Source organism: Ictidomys tridecemlineatus, chromosome 6, assembly GCF_052094955.1.
Source record: "Ictidomys tridecemlineatus isolate mIctTri1 chromosome 6, mIctTri1.hap1, whole genome shotgun sequence".
Lineage (NCBI taxonomy): Eukaryota > Metazoa > Chordata > Mammalia > Rodentia > Sciuridae > Ictidomys > Ictidomys tridecemlineatus.
Window position 1 is genome coordinate 191,280,379 of NC_135482.1, and position 25,797 is coordinate 191,306,175.

General features: G+C 38.3%; 1 protein-coding gene across 4 annotated transcripts in view; it reads right to left on the bottom strand.

The window, feature by feature from the left end:
• Window positions 1–25,797, bottom strand: part of Fgf14 (fibroblast growth factor 14) — a 635,314-nt gene that overhangs the window by 506,143 nt on the left and 103,374 nt on the right. Inside the window, exon 1 of one of the 4 annotated variants that reach the window (XM_078016305.1) lies at window positions 4,313–4,335. The exons of the other annotated variants lie outside the window; for them this stretch is intronic. Coding sequence (XP_077872431.1) covers window positions 4,313–4,325 — 13 coding nt within the window. The 5' untranslated portion in view covers window positions 4,326–4,335. Of the gene's footprint in view, window positions 1–4,312; window positions 4,336–25,797 lie in introns of those variants that run through there. 4 annotated transcript variants of the gene reach the window in all.

Below are 25,797 nucleotides of genomic sequence, written 5' to 3' on the forward strand. Positions count from 1 at the left end.
CCGCTGGGCTCTCAGAGCTTCTCTGCACACAGCTTTCAGGACTGTTCCCAAGGGAGTATCAGTGACCACTGTGTTTTGATTTCCTCTGCAAACCTTCAGCTGCCTCTCTTCTCCAATTCCCTGCAACAAGATAGTGTTTCTCCCTCCAACTCATTGACTTGTGTTTACTGTACTAAAAGATGGCAGAGAGCAAACTAGACACCAAAACTGAGAGGAACACACTTGTCCACATGTGAAGACATTCTGGAAAAGGGCTGAATTCACCTCCAGGAACTTCACCCTACCCAGCACCTTGCAGGAGCCCCAATACATCCTGTCCTCCCACCTCCTCGTTGTTGGAACCCTGTTCCTTCTGCCTACAGTGCTCTTCCTGGCCCCATCCTTTCTCTGGATAACACCTATTGTATCCGGGGTCTCAGCAAAGAAGAGATTCCCCAGGGAGCCTTTCCTGCTCCTCAAGAGAATGAGCAATGGCCCTCAGCACCTCCCATCATGCCCACCATTGTGACTGCTCTCTATCTTTGCCCCTAAAGTGATTGCTACTTAGGGGCAGAATACTCAGAGAGTGTAAAATAAATAATTCAACTTGTTTTACCTAAAAAAAAAATCATTTATTTCATATCAGCACCTGGGGAAAATGACATCTGCCTTCAACAAAGGGCAAAAAGGCAAAGTCTTCTAAGATTCCGTCTAACCGTCTTACAACAGGACACAACCAAGCACCAAAAACAAAGCAAAAGTTTTGCAAGAGGCAATTAGAGGATTTGGGAAACTATTTAAGGAAATTTACCTTTAGCTTCTTGGCTGTTGCAAGAAGTTTTAATTCAACTGGCTTCATTTTGTAGAGAAAAACCTTTGAGGTACTTAAACCAATAGCAGTTTTAAAGAAATGGGGAGAAATGAAAGCAAAGGAAAACCAATGTGAATGTAGCATCTTTAAAGAATTATAAATTAGCTGGAAGCGGCATCCAAATAGCAGTTCCCAAGATGTCACTATGTAATTATAGCTCATCAGCACATGTCTTGCATATTCCAAAATAACCCGTTATACTACCCTCTTTTTCCCAAACTGGGGAAGGAAAGATGACAGCCGGCCTCAAAAATAATAACTAAATGGTTCCTTCCTAACAAGGGTGGCTATCAGCTTTGCATATTCCTAGAATTCAAATTAGCCTTAGTCTATTTTCAATTTCATAATGCTTTAGAGGCAAAATGATTTTTCCTATTGAATTTCAAATAAAGAGAGATTATCACCCTAAAAATAGAGGGTAACTAGCGGGTTTTTGTTGAGCTGGGGAAATGTAGGAGTCTTGCCCACAGCCTCCCTAATGTGGAGATCCAAAATGATTCACAGATGAGATGAATGGCTTCATTAGCTCCCATATCAGGAGTCACAGAGGGATGAAGTCCATTTCAGCTCCCTGGTTTTTGGCTACGAGATTCTCCCTAGAAGCAGGGAACTCATGCATTCATTCAATATCAGCCATGCCAGAGGCCTGGGCACATTCCACGGGACAAACAGATGTGGACATGCTGATGTCAATGCTGATCTTCAGCTTCCCATTGTGAGGAAAATTTTCCCTGGTGGTCATGCAAGAAATATTTGTACTGTTTTTTGCCAAAGATAAGACATTTTCATGTTTGCACATTTAAAGTAAACACTATAAATGCCTAAGATAAAATATTTAGATTAAATACCCTGAAGCTTTACAAAAGCAATCATTGATCATTGACGATGGAAAAAAAAAATTTCAGAGTCATTATTTTGTACCTCCTCTTCCTTGAATCTCCCTTCCAAACAACGAAACTCAGGAAAAATTTCACTTCTTCCTCCTTGCTCACTTCTTGTTCCATATCCCACAAGGACAGGGAAAGGATGAAGTCGTTCCTATCACCCAGCCCCTTTCAGCCTGCAATTTCTGAATGGCTATTGTTCATTACAGGAAGGGTTCCCCAAATTCCTCTTGGGGTAACTATTTGTGATGGATTTTAAATTAAAATATATCTCTAAGAAAACTCCATGAAGTTATTTGTTATATCATGTAATTATGATCCAACATAGCCATATACAGCCAACATTTAGCACCTACTCATGGGTAAGCATGGTCAGACACTGGATGCCTAATAGTTGATGAAATGACACATTTTCATTGGTATCTACGCATTTCATGAGTCCCTATAAAAATGATTCACTTTTACCTGTATTTTATTGACGCTTTCAGTTTGTATCATCTTAGAATTCAGTGACTTATAAACATTTCAAACATAATATTTGATAGATACTTCTTTGATGTTAAGCAAGTTGGATTTATCTTACTTAAAAATGGGGAAATCAAAAGTTTAACTAGTGAAAATTTATATGGTTTATGGTTTGATGATATAAATAAGATTCAGTACAGGTACTAAGGGTTTGGATAATGTGTACTTCTTCACCCCAAAAAACATGGAAAGTTTTTATATTATCTATAGTGCACAAATATTAAAGAGATTATGAGATTAATAAAAGCAGATATGTAAATGCCAAATGCACAATACTCTCATTTTGTGCATCATTTTAAAAAAATAATACCTGAGTTTATTTCTTTATCAATATTATTAATTTAGATTCAATTTATTTTCATGGAATCTGAAATCATACTCTGATTTTAGTTAATAGAGATAATAACATAATAATAGATTATAATTATAGAGAAAAATATTTCTAGTAAAGTATTTCAGGAAATAATTCATATTGCCTTTAATTCATGACCAATTGCTAAAATCCATGATCTTTTTAAAAAGTCACCTAGAGAGAAAATCATAATAAATATTCTTAGTGAAATGACTTCAGCTCAGTCCTTCCCAACTGGTTGAACATCAGAATTTTCTGCAGGCAGTTTATAAAACCTACCCAAAGGCTGCACCCAAAGCTTTCTTCAGTAGACCAGAGATTATCCTGGCAATCTGTATTTTTTAAGAGCTTCTATGTACTTTGAGGTTCTACAAATTCTGGTGGCTGGAGATCAAAACGGTTTGATCATAACTGCCATTTATGGTTCAGAGAAACCTGACAAACAAGTCTCACCTTCATGATAGACATGCATAAATTGAAGGAGAAGGAACCTTTCTTTTTAGGATGATGCAAGATAATGAGGTGTTGAACACTGATACCAACATGAAGTTGGTGCTCAGGAAAGTCTGCATCCTCCCTCCCCACCAGCAAGACTGTCCCTCCCACTGGCTGCGAGCACAGCTCCAGCTCTCTGACTTGCTAGGCTCCTGTTTCCAGCATAAAGAATGGCCAACAATAAATGTTCTGCCCATTTCAGCTGATGAAGCCATCTAGCCACTAGGCCATCTGTAAACCAAATAAGTCCAAGGGCTTTGTGTGGTCCTGAAATCAGGGTTCCAGGGAAGACAACACATTTAAAGTGGGTAAGTTGAGAAGTGGTTCATAAAGAAACTATTATCGGGAGTCTATGGAGGTTGTGCAGGAACCACATGGGGTATCAACAGTATCCTGGAGGCCAAGATACAGGTAAGGCAGGACACAGAAGGGCAGGAGAGGGAGAGGCGACTCCATCCTGGAGTGCCAGGAGGCCTCTTCACAGGAACTGTGACTGCAGACAAGGGACACAACTGGTCCACAATGACCTTCAGGAAGAAAGAGCAATAAGTCCCCATCATCACTCTCCTCCTTCCTGCACCTCACTTGACGAAGCTCTGCATTTCTCAGAGGTGAGGATCAGCTTCCAGGGCATAGCACAGCCACAGTGGAGAAGAACTGAGAGTAGAAGGGAGGAGACAGGAACACATCCTCCATAAGCCTTATGCCCCAGAGTACCACAAAGAGCATGGTTCCTCACCCAAAGCCATTAAAATAGTTCTAATGTTTACTTGCATCTTTTGAAAGCATTCAAGGAAATCCAAGTCATAACCCAAAACACATTTTCATTTGTATGTACTTTGACCTGATCCATCTCTGTCTTTCTCATTCCTTCATCAAAAACACCCTCCGAACCGAAGTCCTTACCACCCTTCGGAGCCACAGTGGCTCTTTCTGGACCCCTGTCCCCAATTCCACTGCAGTTCTCACCCACCGCACTTCTGCTGCCCTGCAAAATCAGAAACAACCAGCAGTTTCATGATCTGGGCGAACATCAGGAAGGTGTTTGCTAAGACAACCGTTGACCTGTACTCTTGTTTATTTCTCTCATACTTAGCAAAGAAAATAGGAGTTCATGTGGAAATAGCTCAAGCAAAAAGAAAATGGTCCTCTATAAACTGTCGTGGGATTGCTTTTTCATATGTGAAATGTAAATATTGACTGTACCTGACACGTGCATTGAGACTGGTAGCATTCCAAGCTTTCAGGGGTCTCATTCTGTTTGGTTTTCCCAAAATAGCCCTGTGAAGTAAGTAGGAATTTTTATCCCTCCAACACTGACAAAAATTAAATGATTACATAGAAAAACCACAGCTGGCAAGTGAAGAATTTAAAATTGGAATCCAGAATATATTCGACATAAATATACTTGTCCCTAAGAATTGAAAATAATTTGAGAACTGATAAATGAAAACGGTGAAAAGTATTTATCAACCAATACAAATATTTTCACATCAAGACAAATACTCAGTTTTTAAACATACCAATAAAGATTCATAGAAAAAAATTATTTCCTATATTGTCACTTACAAAAATTAGTGAAATAGTTAAAAATAAGATAAAATTGTAATACTAGGAAATGCTAATGACCTCACAAGAAAAACTAAAAAGACTACTGCAAAATATGATTCAACTGGTACAAAATGAGAAAAGAAACCGTCGACAATTCCCCTCTAGATAAGGACCAAGATGCACACTTCTTAAAAGTAACTGGCAAATTCAAATAGGTCTAACTAGTAATCCTTGGGATGGAGGAAAAAAGGGTCAACTTTCATTTCCCAGATGAGCAGAAGAGGTGGACCTAAAGACAATGACACACATTGGCCATCTGCGTGATGTCCCAGTAAGACTCTTAACACCAAAGGACAGTCCAAGATGCAGTTAGGATGGCAAAGACAGAGGATCGTCTTTCTTAAAGGTGCTGATAAAATTCACCAGATCAATGGTAAATGCTAAATTATGAACTAAAATATGTGATCTAAATGTCCAAGGGCAAAAAGAGAATCTCTATAGGTAATCTGCTCATCCCAAACAGAGAAAAGAGGACAGAAGTAAGGATCAGAAGAATAGTACATTTCAGGAATGAAATGCCTCCAATAAGCAGAAACAAATTTATATCAAATGATGATGCTCTGAAAAAGAATGTAAAGAGAACATGGATTCTGGGTAAAGAATGTAGGAAAGATATAAGAGGGGGACTCAAAGATAACAGACAAAATGTGAATTCCCCTTTCAGTTAAAAATAAAATAAAATTGTAAACTGTTGAAGACATTCAAACAGTTATTTCTCAGATGAAAATGACATTTGAAAGAACAATAGGACATACTGCAGAAGCCAGTAAGAAGCAAGTCACACAAGACAAAAATAAAAATATAAACCCATTGTAGCAAAAATAATATTCACAGAAGATGAAAAGTGGTCAAATGTTCAAAAATGAACACAACAAAACTTTAAACAGAAAAATTTCAACGGTATAAAAAATGAAAATTTTTATAAAGGATAACTTGAAGCCAAATGATCACATTATATTTATAAACAAATTATGCAGAATATTGACAATAAATATTTAGGTGGAGTTATTGGATCTTAAGGCAAAGGTAAACTTTCTATTCAAAAACACTGGATTAGAATGATACCCTGGTCTGAGAGCTGTCCCATGAAGGCGTCTGAGATTTATCCTCCAACACCTGATACTGCCTGGACACTGTGTGGTATAGGTGATGCAATCAAAGAGTCTTTACGGCAGGCCTTGGACATTTCCAAATCAGTTTCCCCAGAACAACATGATGGAAAAATGCCTACATAATTTTAATAGAATAAATGAAACTTAAATATAATGCTCAACTAAGACTTTTTAGTGAAGTATATAGGAAATATAAATTTTCCAAAACTTCAAGGGTATATGAAATGTACTATCATATATTTTTATATATGTCAAACAATTGATAAACTAGAATAAGGTATATTATATGAAGGACAAATGCTAGTGCTGAATCAGTATGAATGAAAAGCTAGATCCAAAAGATGAGAATTATGATTACCGAACAGAATAGAAATGTTATAATCCTTGATGCTATAAAAATAATCATCTGAAAAACTAAAATTAGAGATAAAAAATATAAACAGCAATTCTTTCACTTCCAAGGCAAGCAAACATTGTGTAGAATTAATAATCAAAAAATGGGGCGAGGTGCGTGGTGCACACCTGTAATCCCAGGAACTCAGAAGGCTGAGGCAGGATCATGAGTTCAAAGCCACCTTCAACAACAGCGAGGTACTAAGCAACTCATGAGACCCTGTCTCTAAATGAAATACAATACAGGGTTGGGGATGTGACTCAGTGTTCAAGTGCCCCTGAGTTCAATCCCTAGCATTCCCCCAGAAAAAAAAATGGTTATCCAAATGCATTATATAAGGGTATTAAGAAAACTACTAAAAACCACTAGTTTAGCTGACAATTTTTATGCTTCAAAAAATACCAAAAAAAGTCAATGTAAGTAAAAGTAGATAAAGAAAGCAGAAAATCATGAACTTTGAGGGCCTTCTATAACATTAGAGTAGGAGCAAACTCACTTTTGAAATCATGAAAGATAAAAGAAATAAAATCAAATTTTAAAAGAAAAAAAATGTTGCACTACTGAAAAACTGAAAGCAATATAAATACCATCCTTAAGGCTACAAAAATGTGAGCACTTTAGGACAGACCCCATCTGCCTGGCTCAGGGTGGTGTTCCTGGCACCCAGCATAGGTCCAGGCACTTTGAAGGAATTCAGCATCGCTGGCTGATGTGAGAAGTTTTTGCTTTTGCCGATCCATAAAGACTGAGCCAGGAAAAAGTTTTACATGATATTCTATTAAGTGAAAATACTAAAGAATATTATTCTGTGATATCATCTGAATGAAAGCAAAACAGATAATTAAAAGTTACATAAATATGAAAAAGTTATATAAGTAATATCACTTTATATTATACTATACTATACATATAACATATGTACAGGAAAATATCTGGATAAATATACAAAAGCACATTTTTTAATCTCAATAAGGGGTTTTTTAAATTTTTTTTTTAGTTGTTGATAGAACTTACTTTTTATTTATTTATATGTGGTGCTGAGAATTGAACTCCATGCCTCACACATGCTAGGCAAGTGCTCCACCACTGAGCCACAACCCCAGGCCCTTAATAAAAGGTTTTAATGAATGAAATGAAAGTGATAGGGTAAAGAGAATTCTACTTCTCATTTCTGACCTGTCAACTATGTTTTAACTTTTTATAGTTAACTAATAATGCTACAATTTATATCATTTAAATTGAAAATAAATCAACCCTGCACATATCATCTAGAAAAGTCTAGCAATGATCCTTTAAGTTAGAGCACTAAAATACACAGGGAAACATGCTGTAGTATTCAAATAGATACAGATAATGAATAATGTTTATATCAAAAGCCTGACTAGTCTTTGGGTAAGTTTAATGAAAGACTTACCATAGCAACCAATTTTTTCCACTTCTATCACAAGAAGACAGTTCAAAAGTTTACTAAGAAGATCTAGATGTCATTTATGCTGGTGATATAAGTGTTCGATTTTGTATCAGTTCATCTAATAATTAACAATCTGAAGAAACAGAACCTTCTCATTAGGTGTTCAAATAATGTTCAAATGAGGAAGATGCAATTCAAGCCCAATAACTGGATCATAAAGAAAGATGTAGTCTGAAGTAGACAGTAAGAGATTTGTTAGGCACCAATACACATACAAATGAAAAACAAGCCAGGCATGGTGGCACATGCCTGTGATCCCAGCAGCGTGGGAGGCTGAGACAGGAGGATCACCAGTTCAAAATCAGCCTTAGCAAAAATGAGGCGTGAAGCCACTCAGTGAGACCCTGTCTCTAAATAAAATACTCAATAGGGCTGGGATGTGACAGTGGTCGAATGCCCCTGTGTTCAATCCCTGGTACTCCCTACCCCCCCAAAAAATAGAAAACAAGGCAGCAGAAAAACAGAAGTCCTAAAATGCTAAGAGGAGACCAACCTGGTGTTTATCACAACCTCACAGACCCTATGCTTCCCAATGGACAGCAACCATAAAACAAAGTACTTTGCATTAGCTCTGAAAATGTCTCTCAGCACAGATGGCACAGGAGTTATTCTGGGAAGACCAGAGAGTACAATTCTACCTTGTATTGGTTGGGTTGTTATTCTCTCATCTCTGATGAATCCAATATTAGGAACAATGAGCTTAAACTGTGTAAGGGAGAATTTTGTTGAGTATGAGTAGGGAGGAGATAAGTTTCTTGGACAAATCAAATTTTTGCCCTGGCCATCCTTAAAATACAGATGGACACCATCCATTTGGAAGTCCCAGCTTCAATGGCTGTCTGTGAATCTGAGGTCTGTCTAAATCACACCCTAGTCTAGATGCTCCTGCAAAACAGAGCAAGTTCTCCATCATTGGTCACCAGGACCTAGTAACCTAGCCCTGTGTGTAAAGCAAATAAAAATTTGTTTTTGGTTACTGTGATGTTAAGTCCCTGGACTTTAAAATAAAATTTCAAATGAATGATGTTATAAAATTACTACTTTTGCTTCAAGAAAATATAAAATGTGCAGAAAAAAAGACCTATATCCCCTCTCCTAAAAACACCTACATAGTAAATGTCTTTCATTCCACTGTCTCTCTACCTAAGATATTTCCTATAAATTTTTATTCTCTTTTTATTGGCTTTATATTGGTAGAAGTTCCCATGTTTTATATAATTTTCATAAATCTTATTTCAAAATCTGTACCATATTACATGAAATAACTACCACTGATTCCAAAATATTTCCCTATGGTTTAAATTTAAACCGTTTTTATTCCTTCACAGTTGCAAAGTGATTATTATATGTAAATATTTTCTTACTTAGCTTCCTTTCCTTAGGATAGATTCTGAGAAACAGAATTATTTACCAAATACATAAAAACCTTTAAGAATTTCTATATAATCAAATTGCTTGCTAAGAACTTTATAAACAATACAAGTTGAATTTTAATTTACACACTTTCAACTAAAAGAGAGCATAAACATATAGACACATATATTATATATATATATATATATATTAAATTATACATCAGCCATTATTTTTTTTCATTTTTTAATTGTTTGTTCAAGTTTTTTGCTCATTTATTTGGGTCCTACTGTTTTTACTATTTATTTTTGAGAATTCATGATATTATTAATATATTATTCTTTCATAATATTCGTAGCAGCTGATGTCTGTATATACACGTTGTGTAAAATGCTTTCAGAAATTGTTATATAAGTTTAATTTAATGCCAATTTCATTTTTATTATAATTGAATAAATACATTGAAGTATTGCTTCCATGCTTATACTATTTTCTAAAGTAATTATTGCATGATAAGCAGCTAAAATGATTTGAGGAAACAAAATTCTTGTGTTCATACTAGTTGGGTAGTCTATAAGTCCTGCAGAGAAATTAATACTCTTATTTTATAGAGTAGTAATCAAATTAATTGACCTTGATCTTGTGATAAATTCTTATCAGAATTAACATTGAGACATGTAGTTTTTAGTTAATTTGGTATCTAGTTATTTTTTTCTCAAGTTAAATTCTACATCTTTATCAGGAAGATTTTCATTTGTACCTTGTAGTTGTTGGCACTCTTGTTCCTGAAAGACAAGACTTTCATACATGCTTCTTTTCATGGTCTTCACTCTGCTCTTGCCCATTTTCTATATTTCATTCACACCAGCACACCTTAATTTTCCCTACATATTTCATGAACATTTATAATTCTGGGTCACGCTCCTCCATTCTCTGATTAGAATGTATTTTGGCTCATATTTCAGCATGACAAACTCTCTCCTGTCATCTGAGTGTGAAATCAAACATCTTTTCTCCACTGAATTATTTTGGAAAGCCCCAGACAAGCGAGTCCCTATAAGAACCAAACCAATTACTCACTCATGGAACTCATTATTTCATTTTTCATATTAATTATAATGTGCCCATTTTCCCTACTAGAGTATATGGTGGGTTCTGTTAATCTGGTTTTGGTCACTGGGACCAAAAGAACTGATAAGAAGAAAGAAAAAGAAGAAAAATGTATTTGGGGCACACAGCATTTGAGGTTCAGTCCATGGTTGGCTGACTCCATTGCTCTGGGAGGGAAGTGAGGGGGACATCATGGCAGAAGGGTACTGATTGGGTTGCAGCTCTCATAATCTAATCATTTCACTTCTGCATTATCTCAAACATGGGCTCTGGAGGATTCCTTATATCCAAACCATAGAATGGACGTCAGCAAATACATTATGAATTATGATTACTATCATCAAGTACGTTTTGGATTCTTGTCTGATAGGTGATCAAGTAGGAGGCATGGTATAACAAATAACTCCAAAAACTAAATCTGACTCTTTTTCATCCTATTTTCCTCTTCCTTTAACCAGACCCCATTTCTCACACAATCCATAATAGTAATTTCCTGCCAGGACTCCGTTTCCTCATTTGCTTCAATTCTATAGGCTACTCTCCACTCAGGGCTCATAAGAATCTTTTTGAAACACAGGTGACCAGTCTTCCCTCTGCAATGACTTCAGTTTCATGTAAAATAAAATCCAGACCCTCATCATGAATGAAAGGCCCTCTGTGTGCTGACCCTTTCCGTCCGGCCTCTCTGACTCTCTGTGGGGCCCACACCCTCTGGCCATTCTGATTGGCTCTCTTTCCTTGAACACTCCATAGTTCCCCCTCCTTTGGCTTTGTTATTGACTGTTACCTCCTCTCTTTGTTGTCTTCTTGACTTGATTATTATTACAATAATAAGTGCAGATTAAATGTCATAAAGAAGCCTTTCTGGGCCACTCATGCTAAAGCACCCCCTTGTCTTTTAATCATAACACTCTGTGTTAATTCATGCTTTTCTTAATGGATCTGTGCATATTTGATTTTTTAACTTATAAATTGACCATTACTTGTCTTCTAGCATGGAAGGTAAACTGTAGGATGGCAGAAACCTTATTCATAACTCGTTTTCATCACTGTAAGCCCTGGTCTTGGTATAAAGCAGGTGCTTAGTAAATATTGTTAAATGAATACATAGTAACAACAGTGCCAGTAGCAATGATGACTGACACTGATGGAATGGCTATTACAAAGTACTGTTTTGAATACTTTCTGTGCATTCATGCAATGGTGTGACACCCAAACACACACACACACACACACACACACACACACACACACACACACAGAGGAAACTGCAGTTGAAAAAGTACTTCTCATCATTCCCATGTTTGGAGATTGGAAAAAGGAGACATGGAGATGCTAAATTACTGGCCCAAGATCACAAAGATGTTGACTGATAGAGTCAGAGTTTGAATGATGTCACAGTGACAGGGGACCCTACTCTCTTAACCACTGTACTATATATGCATCTCAACTTAAACCAGGAAAGGAGGTGAAATTCACCAATAAGATTTTTAGGCCTAGTTTCAGATATATTTTGATGCAATAAAACAATGTATCTCATGAGTCCCCAAAAAAGATTTTTTCAAATAAAGCAGGTTAGGTTGTCATTATTGAAGCCACATCTTATTGTTATAATAGTTGTTAGTTGAGATGTTATAATAAAGACCAGTGACATGAGAGCTAAATCTGATGTCTATCCTCAGAAAAAGACGCAGACTTTCTTTCTCTAGCTGAAGGTAGTCTGTGTGACCGTGCTGCCTTGCATCATTTTGACCAAAAAAAAAAAAAAATGCAGCAGCACTGGACATATGGTGTGGTTCAAACCGTGCTGAGTAACTTTTGGACAGAGACACTAAAAAATATACCTAACCTAGTTAATAATAGCCAACCACTGATCCGTCAACTAATGGTGTTTATAGGAAATAGAATTCGTGAGAAAAAGAAATAGCAGCATGAGACAGAATTAATCCACAACATGTAATTTCCTTCCCTGTGCACAGCCTTCACCAAGAGGAAATCTGAAGACTCGCCACCTGTTCAGCCGCTTGCTCTCATAAGACAGAGCGTGGCCCGGCGCCAGGATGACCATGGGCATCCGTGTTGCCACGTGGCAAAGATAAGCATTGTGCTTGCTGAAAGGCAAATTCTGTGATCTAAAGAATGAAATAAAAAATAGTCATGTTCTCAAACTTAATTTTAGTAGTAGATATTCTATGTGTACTAATTTAGAGCACGTGAAATTTCATAGACAGAAAATAGTGATTGTTAATGCTCTCTTGGTGAACAAGCTGCATTCCCAATTCGTGATAAGCCCTTTTCTCTTCTCAAGAAAATTCAACTGTTTTGTTGTTGTTGTTTTTTCTCTACTTCCTCCTCCCTTCAGGTTTCCTCACTTATTCATAAAATCTCCAGTTATTGCATGATATCAATCCAGCCTCACATGAATCCAAACCCGGGTAGGACCACTTCTAATCATGGGAACTTCAGCAAACGCCCGAGCTTCCCAGGTTTCATTGCATCCTATCAAACACAGTGACAGACACTCATTGTTCAGTCACAAAGGCATCTTGTGGAAAGCTACTAGCACAGGTGACTGGACAATACCAGACCCTCCCTTGCTCCCTGTCGTGCCTGTCTACCTGTGGGCTCGCTCCTATTCTGCAACTTCCCTTTGCATACATTCTCTTCAAACACTCTTTTGGGGTACTTAGCACAGTGATACCCCTGAATATATAACTGTTGTGACACAGTAAACCCCATGCCATAGTTCACCGACACCTATCAGAGCCAGGAAGATTTTCTTTTTATAAAGTCCTACAGAAATGCTGCATATTATTTAAGGCAAACTTGTACGAGCTAAATGAATTATCACATTTCTTTCTCATGGATCTGAAATTTTATCAGTTATTTATTTGCCTCCCATCCCTATTATGATATTCATTTGAGCAAGAATGAATGTTTGTTTGGATTGGATTTGCTTGCTTGACTATTTAATACAAGTGTCCATCAAAATGCAGGTGATTATAAGAAAAAGGACTAAAATGCCAATTTTCTAATACAAGATATTCTTAAATTGAATTTAAGAGCAATAAATAGTACCAAATATATATAAAAAGTATACATACTTCTTGTGCTATCTTTCTACTGTACAAAGATTAAGGTGGAATATACTATTTTTAAGAAGCACTGTGGGATCTGAAATAACAATTAACTTTGATGTCAGACCCATGGAATGAATGGTCTTCAGCAAACATCTCAGTCTAAGTTTTTCTGCTATGAACAATAAGACTCGGGCTGGGGCTGGGGCTCAGTGGCAGAACACTTGCCTAGCATGTGTGAGGCAATGAGTTTGATCCTTAGCACCACACAAAAACAAACAAATAAAATTGAAACAATGAAACTCAAGGTTGTTGTGAGAATTTTGAGGGATAATAGATAAGGTCTCAATAATGATAATGTGGCATTCACTTAACTACTGAATAATACTACACAGAGATTTTTGGAAGTTTCTGTCTGCCTAGCTTAGAAATTAATGTATGTACCATTAGTTCATTATTGCTGGAATCAAAAGCACTTCAGCAAAGATCTCTTGGAATTGTCTCCACAGTACTGACATATTTAGAGTAAGGAAGCTTTCTTATAGTTTATTGTGTTTGACTCAGGGAGTCAAATAAAAACTCCGCAGCTCTGCAAAGATTGTTTATTCACTGTCAGTTCAAAGAATTCTCTTTCCTTTTAAGAGAAGTTTTGAAGTCTTTGTGCATTATTCAAGTTGCCTAAAAAACAAATGACTGTCACAGCATAGACAGTTTTCCTTCTGAAACACTGCAGAGAGGTATGTGTTGGGGCCTTAACGTTTTTGAGAGAACTTTTAAATTTAAGCAATATCTTATATAAAGAACCAGAAAAACATAAATGATGTGCTTAGTTACTAACATGGTATTTTAAAGCCAACAGTAAATGATGCAAAGAATTAGGTTGCAAAGTCTTAGTATTGCCATTTATAAAAGGAGAATAGGACTTTGACTAATTTGAGGCGTGTTTATGGGTGTGTGTGCTCATGATCACTCATTACATCATTAACGGAAGCCAAGAAGTGTAGATTAGGAGGCCAAGGTTGCTTGCTAAATCTTTTTAAAAGTATTTTGTAGATTAATTTATCCACTGCCACAACACCAGAATATAGCCAATGTTACCAACCTTCCCTTAAAACAGATGTCAGGCAATGAAAAGACAGTAGTTGATGAAGTTCTATTTTAGAATGACTGTCAATAAACTCTATTTTAGATGTCGTCATTGACTTTATATTCCTGTTTGAAACAATACCATGTCTCTTTGCTTCAAATTTGTACATTGCTGGTTATTTCTCTGATTGAAAGTTACTTTTTAAACTGAAGGCTATTCAAAACTTGGGAGAGCCAAAACCATTTGGATAAAGATCATGTCCCAATCCACCCTTGGTATCAAACAATGCTCTGTCCTTTGGGAAATGTCCAGTGGGTTTGGTGCCCCTCACATGGGGGAGCAGGAGTTGTCCCCAAGTGGGCCACTGGAGTCATGGTGGGGAGCCCTCAAACTCCGCTCTCTAGTCCAACCTCTCCATCCCCAGGGGAGGGAATGGAGGAGCTCCAGGCAGGAGTGGGGGGCCACCACGCTCTGCTCTGTGGCCTACCACCTAACTGTCTGAAGAGTGGCCGGCGCAGGGTTCCCCAGGAGAGGGAACACCTTTCATCATCTCTTTCATTTAATGGAATTTACCAGTGGAGGAGAGGAAGACAGCTGAATTCTGAACTCTGCTTTTCCCCTTATTTTACAGCCATTCAGCTCCTTCTCTGACACTCCACTGTAGTTGGCCACAGAACTGCTCCTGTGCTCAGTGAATCCTTAACCTACTTATGGAACTGATCTAATTGAATGCATTTATTTGTTTAATTTACATCCTTAATATCCCTATCCAGGTCATTATTAACTGTCTTAGACTACAAATTATATACAACTGGGATCATATCTATTCAATTCACTTTGCAAAAGGATTGGCCCAGAACCAAATAGGAGCCTGAAACCGCATGTTTCTCTTGGGCTGGAGTGGCCCTTGAGAAACCCCACTAGGGCAGGCAGCCTGCCCCTCCCTTAGCCAAATTCCAGTGAGATCACATAAACTGTAGCTGAAATCCTATAGATGAGCCTGCTAGCATCCAGAGCCCATCAGAAAAGGCACCCTGAGCACAGACTAAGGGTTCTAAAGAGCCCCCTTTTTTCCAAGGATGGAGAAACAAGAAGACCAGGTAAAGTAAACTGGTTTGTTCAGGGACAGAGCTAATGGGAAGCCATCTCCTGAGGCTCAGGGTTTGCCTGTCACAGAGCAAGTGGTGGACAAGTTAAAAATCCTGCAAAGGCAGCTTCTAAGAGGAGCGTGGACAGAAGAGTGATGTTTATGGACATCCGCCATGGCCATTCCCAGCATCGGAGGCTGTGAGCTAATGCTTTTAATCAACTGACTGGGTGGATTAAGCAGGGAATGACTGAGAACAGACTCAAATTGCATCATTCCTTCAGAGAACGTACTCTAAAACTCAGGCCTTTAGACACATGACCTCAAAAGCGTGCTTCGTTCTACGTAGATTTTGTAGATATTTTGTGAAAATCCAGAGTACACAATACCCTGAAAAATTCTCTGCTATCATAATGTTCATGTGTTAGGTTTGAAGCTAAGTGATGATTGAAAGCAAACGGCAACTGTGAGAGGAAATCAAGTTCCACCAAGCACGGAAGGTCCAGCACCATGTCCTTAGAGTTCGAGGCTGAAGTCCAACGCTGAGTGCACCCCAGGCCTCCCGTGGAGGCTCTGCACGAGGCAGGGAGGAAGCCAAGCCGAGAGGAACACATGCTCTTTATTCCATGTCGTACTGACTGGACTAATTTCTTACTTCATCCTATTCAGTATATTTTATATTTATAAAAATATTAGAAACTAACGGAGGAAAATGGAGGAAATAAAAACTCAAAAGTTCCTCATTATCACTCTAGGAAGAGGCCATTATTAACATACAGCTGGGTATTTCCTTCCAGTTCTCTATACATGCATGTGTGGATGGATTGATGGATGGATAGATGATTGGATGGATAAACAGATGGATGGATAGAAGATGGATGGGTGGATGGAGAGAGATAAATGATAGCTTTAGATGGGTTCACACACTGTCTTGATTCTTTTTCACCTCATATATCAATAGAAAATAGGCTATGTGAAAAGCATGGTGTTTGGGTAACTACCATCTAGCTCATCTGTTTTCCAATGATCAAGGCCATTTCTACCTTTATGTTATTTAAATAACAGGACAATTAGCACAACTTTTGGGGGGGGGAGCCAGGGATTGAACCTAAAAGTGGTTAACCCCTGAGCCACATCACCTAGCTATATACCCAGACATTTTATTTTATTTTATTTTGAGACAAATTCTTGCTAAGTTGCTTATGCACCTTGATAAGTTGCTGAAGCTGACTTTGAACTTTATCCTCCTGCCTCAGCCGCCCAAGTTGCTGGAATTACAGGTATACACCACTGTGCCTAGCTAATTAGCACAATTTTAACAAAATGCACATTTTATACTTAGCTTGGTGGCTAGAGTTTTCTGCTTAATGTTCCAACTTTGAGTTCTAGATCATATGAATGTCTTTATTACTATGTTCCATTGTCCCCCATCAACCTATAACACTAATTTCAATAAACTTACATGCCACGTGCCATTCTAAGCACTTTCCATGTATTTATACATTTCAATCTTCATCATGGTATCATAAGATCATGCTATTATTACTTCTACCATCTCTAAAGAGAAGAGGAAACTGAGCCACAGAAAGAACCCTCTGCATGTTCTGAAGGTCACATAGTCAATATAGAATGGATTGTATCTTCAAACCCAGGTGCCATCCCCAGGGTCCTGCTCTGAGTCATATAAGTTTATCATTTCTCTAAAGAATAGCATCACATGTTTATTAAGTGTGCTATTTTAATATATTGCCACTTTTAAAATAACATATAAGAACAGGGGTATTGATGCATTTGGAAACAGGAAAGAAACCTACAGAGGAAAGTAGTCATAGTGAGTCAACTGCTTCCCTGAGCAGCTCCATTCCTCCATAGGACATTTGTCTCCCTCCTCCTCCTGCAGAATCACAACGTGCTTGCTCATGTTCTTTAAGGAAAGGCTGGGATACCAAGTCTCAAGCTCAAGAAGTGAATAATAGAGAATTGTGTTTCCATGCTCTGATGACCATGGCTTGATGAACCCCAAGTTGGACCCTAGCGTTGTCCTCTGGGCAGACGTGACTATAGAATAACATGCACTCGCCACTCTTACTGGCACATTTCTAAACCAAAAAGAGGGACATCAGCCTATCTCTGAGAATTTTTGAGAGATGAAATCAAACACTGATGAAGTAACTGGCACAGTGTTCAATGTGCATTAAATGGGATTCTTCTCACCTCTGCTTGGCTCCCTTAAAAAAAATTAAAACAAAAATAAGTAAATAAAATCCTCTTGGAAACAGCACAGCCTAAAAGTCTAAGCTTTACAACTATTAACATCTTGTGCAGAATCAGCTTATTTGGGAGCCCCATTTAATTGCACCTGAGCTCTCTCAGCCACCCTCTCTCTGCTTCATGCACAAGAAGCTTTCGGATCCTCTTTCAAATGTGATGTTGACTTGGGTACATTCCATGCAGGACCAGCCCAATGCCACCTCCTGCACATGATTTAAGATATCAAGGGGGAAGCTCTGTACTTAGCAAATAATAATTACAAACACGTTGAAGTGTATTGTGAATGTAGTTCTCTACGTATTAAATATAATAATTATTTTACTTCTTCATTCTGTTCAAATAATAGTCCCTACTTAGACCACATGCAGCAGGAAAAATAGGCAATTATTTCTACATTACCCAGACATATCATATTCACTGAAGAATAAAGAGCATATGTATTTTTTAAAAATTATGTAGCAGGTTAGGAGGAGATGTCATTTTAACAGCTGGCAACAGAGTTCCCTAAGAAAGAGAACTTGTCTTTGTTTAGGAAATACCTGGACAGACTATTTTAAGCAGGGGAATGTGATCCCAGGGGATGTCTTATGTTAAAGTTGCAAAACTCAGTGCTAGCCAGACCTCCCTGCAAGAGTACAGAGGGTCTGGAGGGATGGAGGAGGTGCCAAGAGAAGAGTCAGGCCATTATGGTGAGTGTAGATGGGCAGAGACACAGCACAGGCTCCATTATACAGATGGCAAGGTCCATAAAAAGCACTCTGACTGGCAGGGAATTCAGGACATCAGCTGGATCAGTGTTAGGTTCTGCAAGGTAAACCACCTCGGTCGCCGTGAACCTTCAGCAAAGCCACTGTGTGCACCAATGCCTGGTCTGAAGGATGTTCTTTGTCTCACTTTGGGGTATGCACTGGACATAGAAACCAGAGCAGCTCCAGGAGCTAAATAAAAGTGAAATCCAGAGCTTAGTGGGAACAGGGAAACAGATCTGGGTGAATGGAAAAAAGGCATCCCCTGGAATTAGCAGAAAGTGTGAGGGGAATGCAGAAGGTGGAGGGAGGGGAGTCAACTCAATGTGCATTTCAAGGGAATTATTTACTATCAGGGTTCCTTGAATGAATGGAAGCAATCCCTTGTCTATAAGTATAAAAGGGAAAAGATAAAGAAATGCTTTTCAAGGTGCTTGGAGAACTGCTTTTCATCTATTTCTGCTACCACTTTCTTTCTTCTTCCCCCTCCACCAGTACTGAGTTTCAGAAGTTTACACTAAGGTCAATAAAACATAATTTTAAATGCATCCTAAATGAAATCAAGCAATTCTTTGGTGAAAAGTACCATATTGTTTTATTGGTTACAAAGTAGGGTGGCATCAAAACAGAGTCCCTGGTCGCAGGCTCTGGGTGTGTTCCTAAGGCAGTAAGCGCTGCCATTGCTGTTGCTCCTTGAATGCTTTTGTGGGCTTAGAAATGTCCAGCAAAGAGGGAGTGGCTCATCCTTCAGAACCCCACACAGCAGCCCAACAGAGTGAGCCTGTGTCCCATCTAGGTTCTAGGATGTTCTGGCCCACTTCATCTCCCTCCTCAGTCTCATCCGTTCTTCAGAGAAGTCCTGACCCTCCTCCCCATGGCCACCAACAACCTCCTGATGATCCAAACTAGGCAGCTTCCCTGTGTCCCCTCCCTCAGCTCTTGACTGACCATCACAGTCTTTTCACAAACTATGGTCTCCCTGGGATCCCTGACTGCTTTTTGTATTTATCCCACTATTACTCTGACCCTAATTTCTCCGTCATTATATGGTTCTTCCTCCACTGGTCCCTAAAATGGTCTGTTTTCTAGCTCCTACTCTTGGTTCTGTCTGTCCATTCCACATACAAATCACGCTTCAACTGTCACTGAAAATGACGCCCAAAAGTATTTCTGTACATTCCTCCTTTCTCCTAGCTCTCAACCCCTATTTCCAAAAATGTCCATCTAGATATCTCAACAAAGAATGCAGACAGTGTCCTATGTTCCCAAGTGGTGGTGGCCACAAGGGATGACCTGGTCCAGATTCCCCCATCCTCCACCAGGCACTGCCTGCCACTCCACCAAAGAAACACAATCACATGTTTTCACTGCAAACAAGGTACCTCCCTTTAGCCACATAATGACCAACAAGCCCCACCCATATGCACATTCAGAAGATGCCCTGATGCTATCCTCATTCCTCCTCCTGACTTCAGATCCTTATCACCTGAGCAACTCAAACCACCTTTTATTGAGAAATGATTCCATCTGTTGTAATGTCATAATGGTTGGGTACCTGGAGTTATCATTTCTTTCTTTTTCTTTCTAAAGGTGGATCTTCATCTCCACAACACTTAGTGCTCCCTAATGAAATGTGGAATTGAACGGTTCTCTGGACCACGGCTTCCTCACGCCCACACCTGCCATCATCCTTTACTTTAAGCTCAAACTCTAAGAGCTTCCTAAAATCGTACTTCCTTAAGTTGCAGTTCTCAAAGTGCTCTCCACATACCTCTCCACATACCTCTCCACATACCACTACACAGGATGCCCCATTTTAAGAATAATTTTCATAGTTAAATATTAGAAACTCCGCCTTCTTCCTTTTGGAGATTCATCCCAAACACTCATGTAATAAAAGATCTTAGAAGTCCCGCAATAAAATAGAATGCACCATGTAGGTTCACTTATGTAAATGTTTGCCAAATAGTCTGACCTACAGATCCTTGTTCTCAAATTGAATTTTTAATATCTATAAATTTCAGGATACAGACTGCCTGAATTAAAAAAAAAAAAAGAGCAGTGGTCTCAACAAGGTGGATGTTCACCTCCTTCTCTGAAAGCTTAGCATGTGGTCTCAGGCATGAGGGACCTAACTCCTGCTGTCTCACTCACTTCCACTTAATGGAAATGAGAAGCAGAGGACATAGTATGCCTCCTATCTAAACAAATGTACTGGAAATCGTTCACACTATTTTCACTTGTATCCCAATGGCAGTGGCTCCAGGATAAGCCGCCAACTAGCTACAGGGAAAGCTGAGAAATCGAGTGCTTGAGGACATGACCCCGTGCTCAGCTAAATCCTCTATTACCACAGAAGAGGAGGAGACTGGAGAGTGGAGAGTGATTTGTGGTCCCTGCTAGAATAACTATGAAACCCACTTTGGCCTAAAAACCTAATAAATAAATGAGAATCAGATGATGGAGGCCATTGAGTGAGCCGGAAGGAAGTGCTGCACCAGCATTCTAAACCCCTCAAAAGTTCACACTGCACACTCTGCCACGAATTTTTTTCTTTCATTTCTGACAGATTTTAGTATGGATCTCAACCATGCTTGGAAAATTCTTTTATAAAGGTATTTTAAATATGTATTTTTAAAGATTTGCATGAAACTACTTCTCTGCACTCATTATTCTCTTTAATAATTTTATATTGAAAAAATAAAATCAAAATTGCTATACCCTAATGTATTGGAAGGGAATATTAAATGCCACTGAATAATTATTTCATTCCCTCATCCTTAAGTTGAGGTCAGGCACTCACGAGCTGCACAAGCTTGGACTTGGGGTAATCATTCCTCCTCTCAGTTTCTAAGTCTCATTTCCTCTGCAAAATGCAAACACGTATATGTACATGGAAGTCCTGTCATGGGTTTAGTGAAACAATGCATCTAACACACCAACATGCAGTAAGTAGGCAATAATTGTTGCCACTATTTGCACCTACAAAAAAGTAGGTGTTTCTACCAGGTGAATGTTAACATTTTCTGTCTATGATGGAAACAGTAGGTGTTGAAGATACAGTCCGTCCGGGCCCTGGAATTTCAGGAAGCCCAGTAGTAAACAGGTAGCTTTTCTTGAGAAGTTTTATAGCACAAGCTGATGCCCTTGGTATCATCTCAAAGTCAAGCAAACAGGTTCAGCATACACCAAAGCAATCTTGGAGAGCACACCCAGAGTGTCTCCAAATCTCACATCTGAAGATAAAGAATGATCAGAAAACTTCCAAAGGCCATGTTAGTCTATTGACTCGCCTCTCATGAAGGACTCTGAGAAATAGGTCCTCAAAAAAAAAAAAAAAAATATATATATATATATATAGTGGGCTAAGGGAGGAATTGGGTGTTGCTGGATAAATAAGGTAGGTCCTAATAAGGTTGTAGATGTGGCGAAGTCCTAATGAAGGAATTCATTAGTAAACTCTACCTTGGCCTACCTACAACCTTTGCATAATAAACAGAGTGACAACCTCTCACTACCATTTCCTCACTTAAAAAATAGTGGAATTGTACTAGGTGCTGTATAAGATAGTTTTCTGCTCTGAAATTTTAAGAAATTTTTTATATTATAGTATGAATTTTTGTTGATTAAATACAACTAAGTGCACAGAGCAGAAGTAAGGGACTTCTCAGACTCAAACACATTTGGGTTTGTGACACAACTAAAAAATAGAAACATGAGACAGAAGCACTTCAGGAAGAATATCAAATATTTATTCCTGGTTTTACTGCAATTATTGTTATTTTAAAATAATGTACATTTCTTACTGATGAGTAAAGAAGATCCTAATATAATTATTGTTTTTTATTGTAAAGAAATCAGAATTTGAGGACAGTTCTCTATAACACTTTGCTTTTTCTTCCTCTCATATGTGCCACTTTAAGCTTTATTACATATTTTGCAAAAGGGAGAGGAAGAAGATTCATTAAAGGCATAGGAGAGACAGTAAAGGTATATTAAGAATTGTAATGCAAAATAATATTAATAATAATATTAATAATAATAATAATAAGAGCTCTTTAAAAAGGAATAGAGCTTAGAGGACCATATAAAAGAATATACCTTCCTAATGTCAGAGGAAACTTTTGATAGAACAAAGGATAATAGTCACGACTTTATAAAAATCCCATTTGTGACTTGATGAATGTTCTTGGTACTCTGATTGATGCTATTATTTTGGCTACATATGCTCCTTCAAGGAGGACTTTGTCACCACATTAAGAAGAACATCCAGAATGTCTGTGTTTTATATAAAAAAATATTGGTAGCTGGGTTTCTGGAGATAACAAAAAAGTGTTGAAAATTAACTTTCTTGGAATGATTTATATGCATGGATTTCAGGAATCAGGATGAGCTAAGAGTGGTGGAACAATTGCAGGTTGACCTCCTTGTATCACATCAGCACTAAGCTTGGCTCCTTATAGCCTGGAAGGATGCACTAAGAATTAACACCACACAGCTGTTGTTGTAGCTGCTTTTCTCGGTTTGATTTTGAACTGTTTGAAGGAGCACTTCATTCCACTATTTCTACTGACTCTCACTCACCACTCCTTTGCTCTTTAGATCTATTTAGGCAGCTAATGGAAAAGCCAAGTCTTTGTGAACTAGCCGCAACGATAACTTTGATTCTTCTTAGTACTTTGATAGCACTTAATTAATACCCAGCATGCTTCTAAATATTTCAACACAAGTTCCAAAGAGATAAGTACTATTTTTATTTTCCTTTTATAAGTGGAAATGGAGGCAACAAGAAGGTAATTTGCCCAGAGTTACGACAGCCAGTAGTAGCTCAAGGCATGGAGCAAATGCAGATACTTCAAGGCAAAAGGTGTGTGGCTCTGGGATTGTAGTTCAAGGTAGAGGGTTGGCGACAGGGACCAAGGAGGGGCTACTGTGCAAGGAGCAGGCTTCCTTGACAAAGCAGTACTAGAAGGAAGGAGACCTAACTTGAGTCTATGTCTCTGAAACTTTGACCTCAGATTCCTACACTGTATTCTGAGGACAAAATAAGTCTCATTGTTCAAGGCAGGCAACAATCACACAAATGGGTTAAGTATGCTCACGGATGGATGTTTTTAATTTAAATGGCTAGGGTTGCTAAGCACTTGTGGCATATTCTTGCCACATATGCCCACACTCTGTCCTCTATGCCACCTCTCCTTACTATATACCCCCTTCCCCCACCACCTGCCACCCAAGGCTTGCCTATCACACAGGACCTGATCAAGTTCGAGCTCTTCCAAAACATCCTCTTTTTCTCTTAAAGACTTACACTGCTACAATATTTATTTGCACGTTGTATTCAGTCACATATGTTCATTGAAATGTTTTTCTTTTCCTGCATGAAGCTTCCACAGGGACGCTCCTGAGGCCACCAACCATGTGGTATTACTTCTGTCGCTTAGAGTGCTCATCACTGTGTTTTGCTTGCACAAAGTGCCTACTGGATATTATTTTTAGTGAATGCATCAAAGAGGGCCACAGTTTATGTGTTATGTTTTTTTCCAATGACACATAATTCATGGTACAAAACAAAGTCTCGATTCATGAATTACTTCACCGGTGGGCCAGAAGTTGTTGGTGGTATTAAAACAAAATATCATGATTTCGTACTGGGTTAAGATGAATAGGCTTCTAAGGCACTTTGTGTGGTTCTTCAAAAGCCACGCTGTGGACACAATCCCTGGGGTTTATTTCAAAAGAAGAGATTTATTTTTTTCCTCCTCAAGCCTGGTAAGGACACCGCTCATCTCTGGTCAGCCTTCCCTGTCCTGGACACATCATTGACTGGGTTTCTTGTTTGGTACCAGAGATTGAACCCAGGGGCACTTAACCACTGAGCCGAGCCGCATTCCAGACCTTTGTATTTTTTTGAGACAAGGTCTCGCTAAGTTGCTGAGGGGCTTGCAAATTGACTGGGTTTTAATGGCAACAGTTCTCAGGAAGCTGGAAACGCCAGGCTTTGGTCCCTTGCACAAACTACTTGGACCTTGCCACAAGTCTCACGTGTGTGCATGGTGCATTTGCATGTCTGTGTCTGGTGTCAGAGTATTAACTGACATTGTGTGTGACTGGAACCTAGAGCCACCTTGGTTCATGACACATGAGGGACATCTTCACCATCAAAATATCTGCTTCACAGGACTGTCAAAGGAGTAGACATGCAGTTTGGGGGTAATTTTCTGTGAAAACATCTCTACTGAAGACACATGCTTTTTTCTTCTCCTTCCCAGAATGTTTTCTGCTTACATTTTATTTAAAGTTCAGACCCAGAACAGTAGGGTAGATCGTGTAGCAATTTATATCTCTACCTTAATTGATCAAATTTATAATACTGAAGGTTTAATTTTTAAAATAAATGGCCCGAGAAGACATAATGAAAATATACCAAATGGAATTTTAAAATCAGAGACACAAAAATTTCTGTTTTATGCATAAAATATGACTCCATTCCCTTCCCCAGTAATCCTCTCACCCATGACAAAGACCAATCTTAGGGAGGGTAATTCTGTGGCCATTGGAGTCCAGCTTTTCCTCTTTTTCTCCCCATCCCTTGAGTGTCATTGAAACGCCTGTCCTGCACAGACACAGGGCCTGGCACACCAGCAGGTATTCGGTAACTGTTAGATCAATGAATAAATGAGACGTTTTTGAAGATACACAAATGAACTGAAATCTTTTGAATGATACAAATGTTGAATCGGAAGATAAGGTGCTCTTTGAAGTTGAATCTGTCTACAAATCTAAAATTCAAAGGCTTTTGTATATGACCCTGACTTCTTAAATTTTATATCAATACCACTTGGAAATAATTATTTTATCTTATCTGGATTTTTTAATTCTCTATCATGATCAGGAAAGACCCATAAAGTGATAGTGTTGGTAGAATAACATAATACTACAAACTGAAATCTACCACAGATTCACTAAAATAATCTGCCACAATTAAGTGGACAATGTTATTTTCATATATCCTCTTACTTTCAATAATGAATAGGAAAAGTGGTCCAAAAGCTCAGCTTTGTATTAGTTCTAAATACAGATTAAGAGATTTATATTTTTTACTATTCCATGACATACAGAGAATTAAAATAAGTACTTTGAAACTCTCACAAAAAATTAATAAAGTTTCAATAGTCCCTCCATGACACAAAGATATTTTTTGCTAATTTATGAAGTAAAATGCATTTCTGTGATTTCACGTATTTGTACGGGTGGCATCTTCTCTCATTTTTAAGTTGGTGTCCTTTCACTTTTCTCATACTCTGAGAGAATTGTTATTTAGTTTTTGTTTATTTGCAGCACTTAAGTGCCAAGGTTAGTCATTGACAGC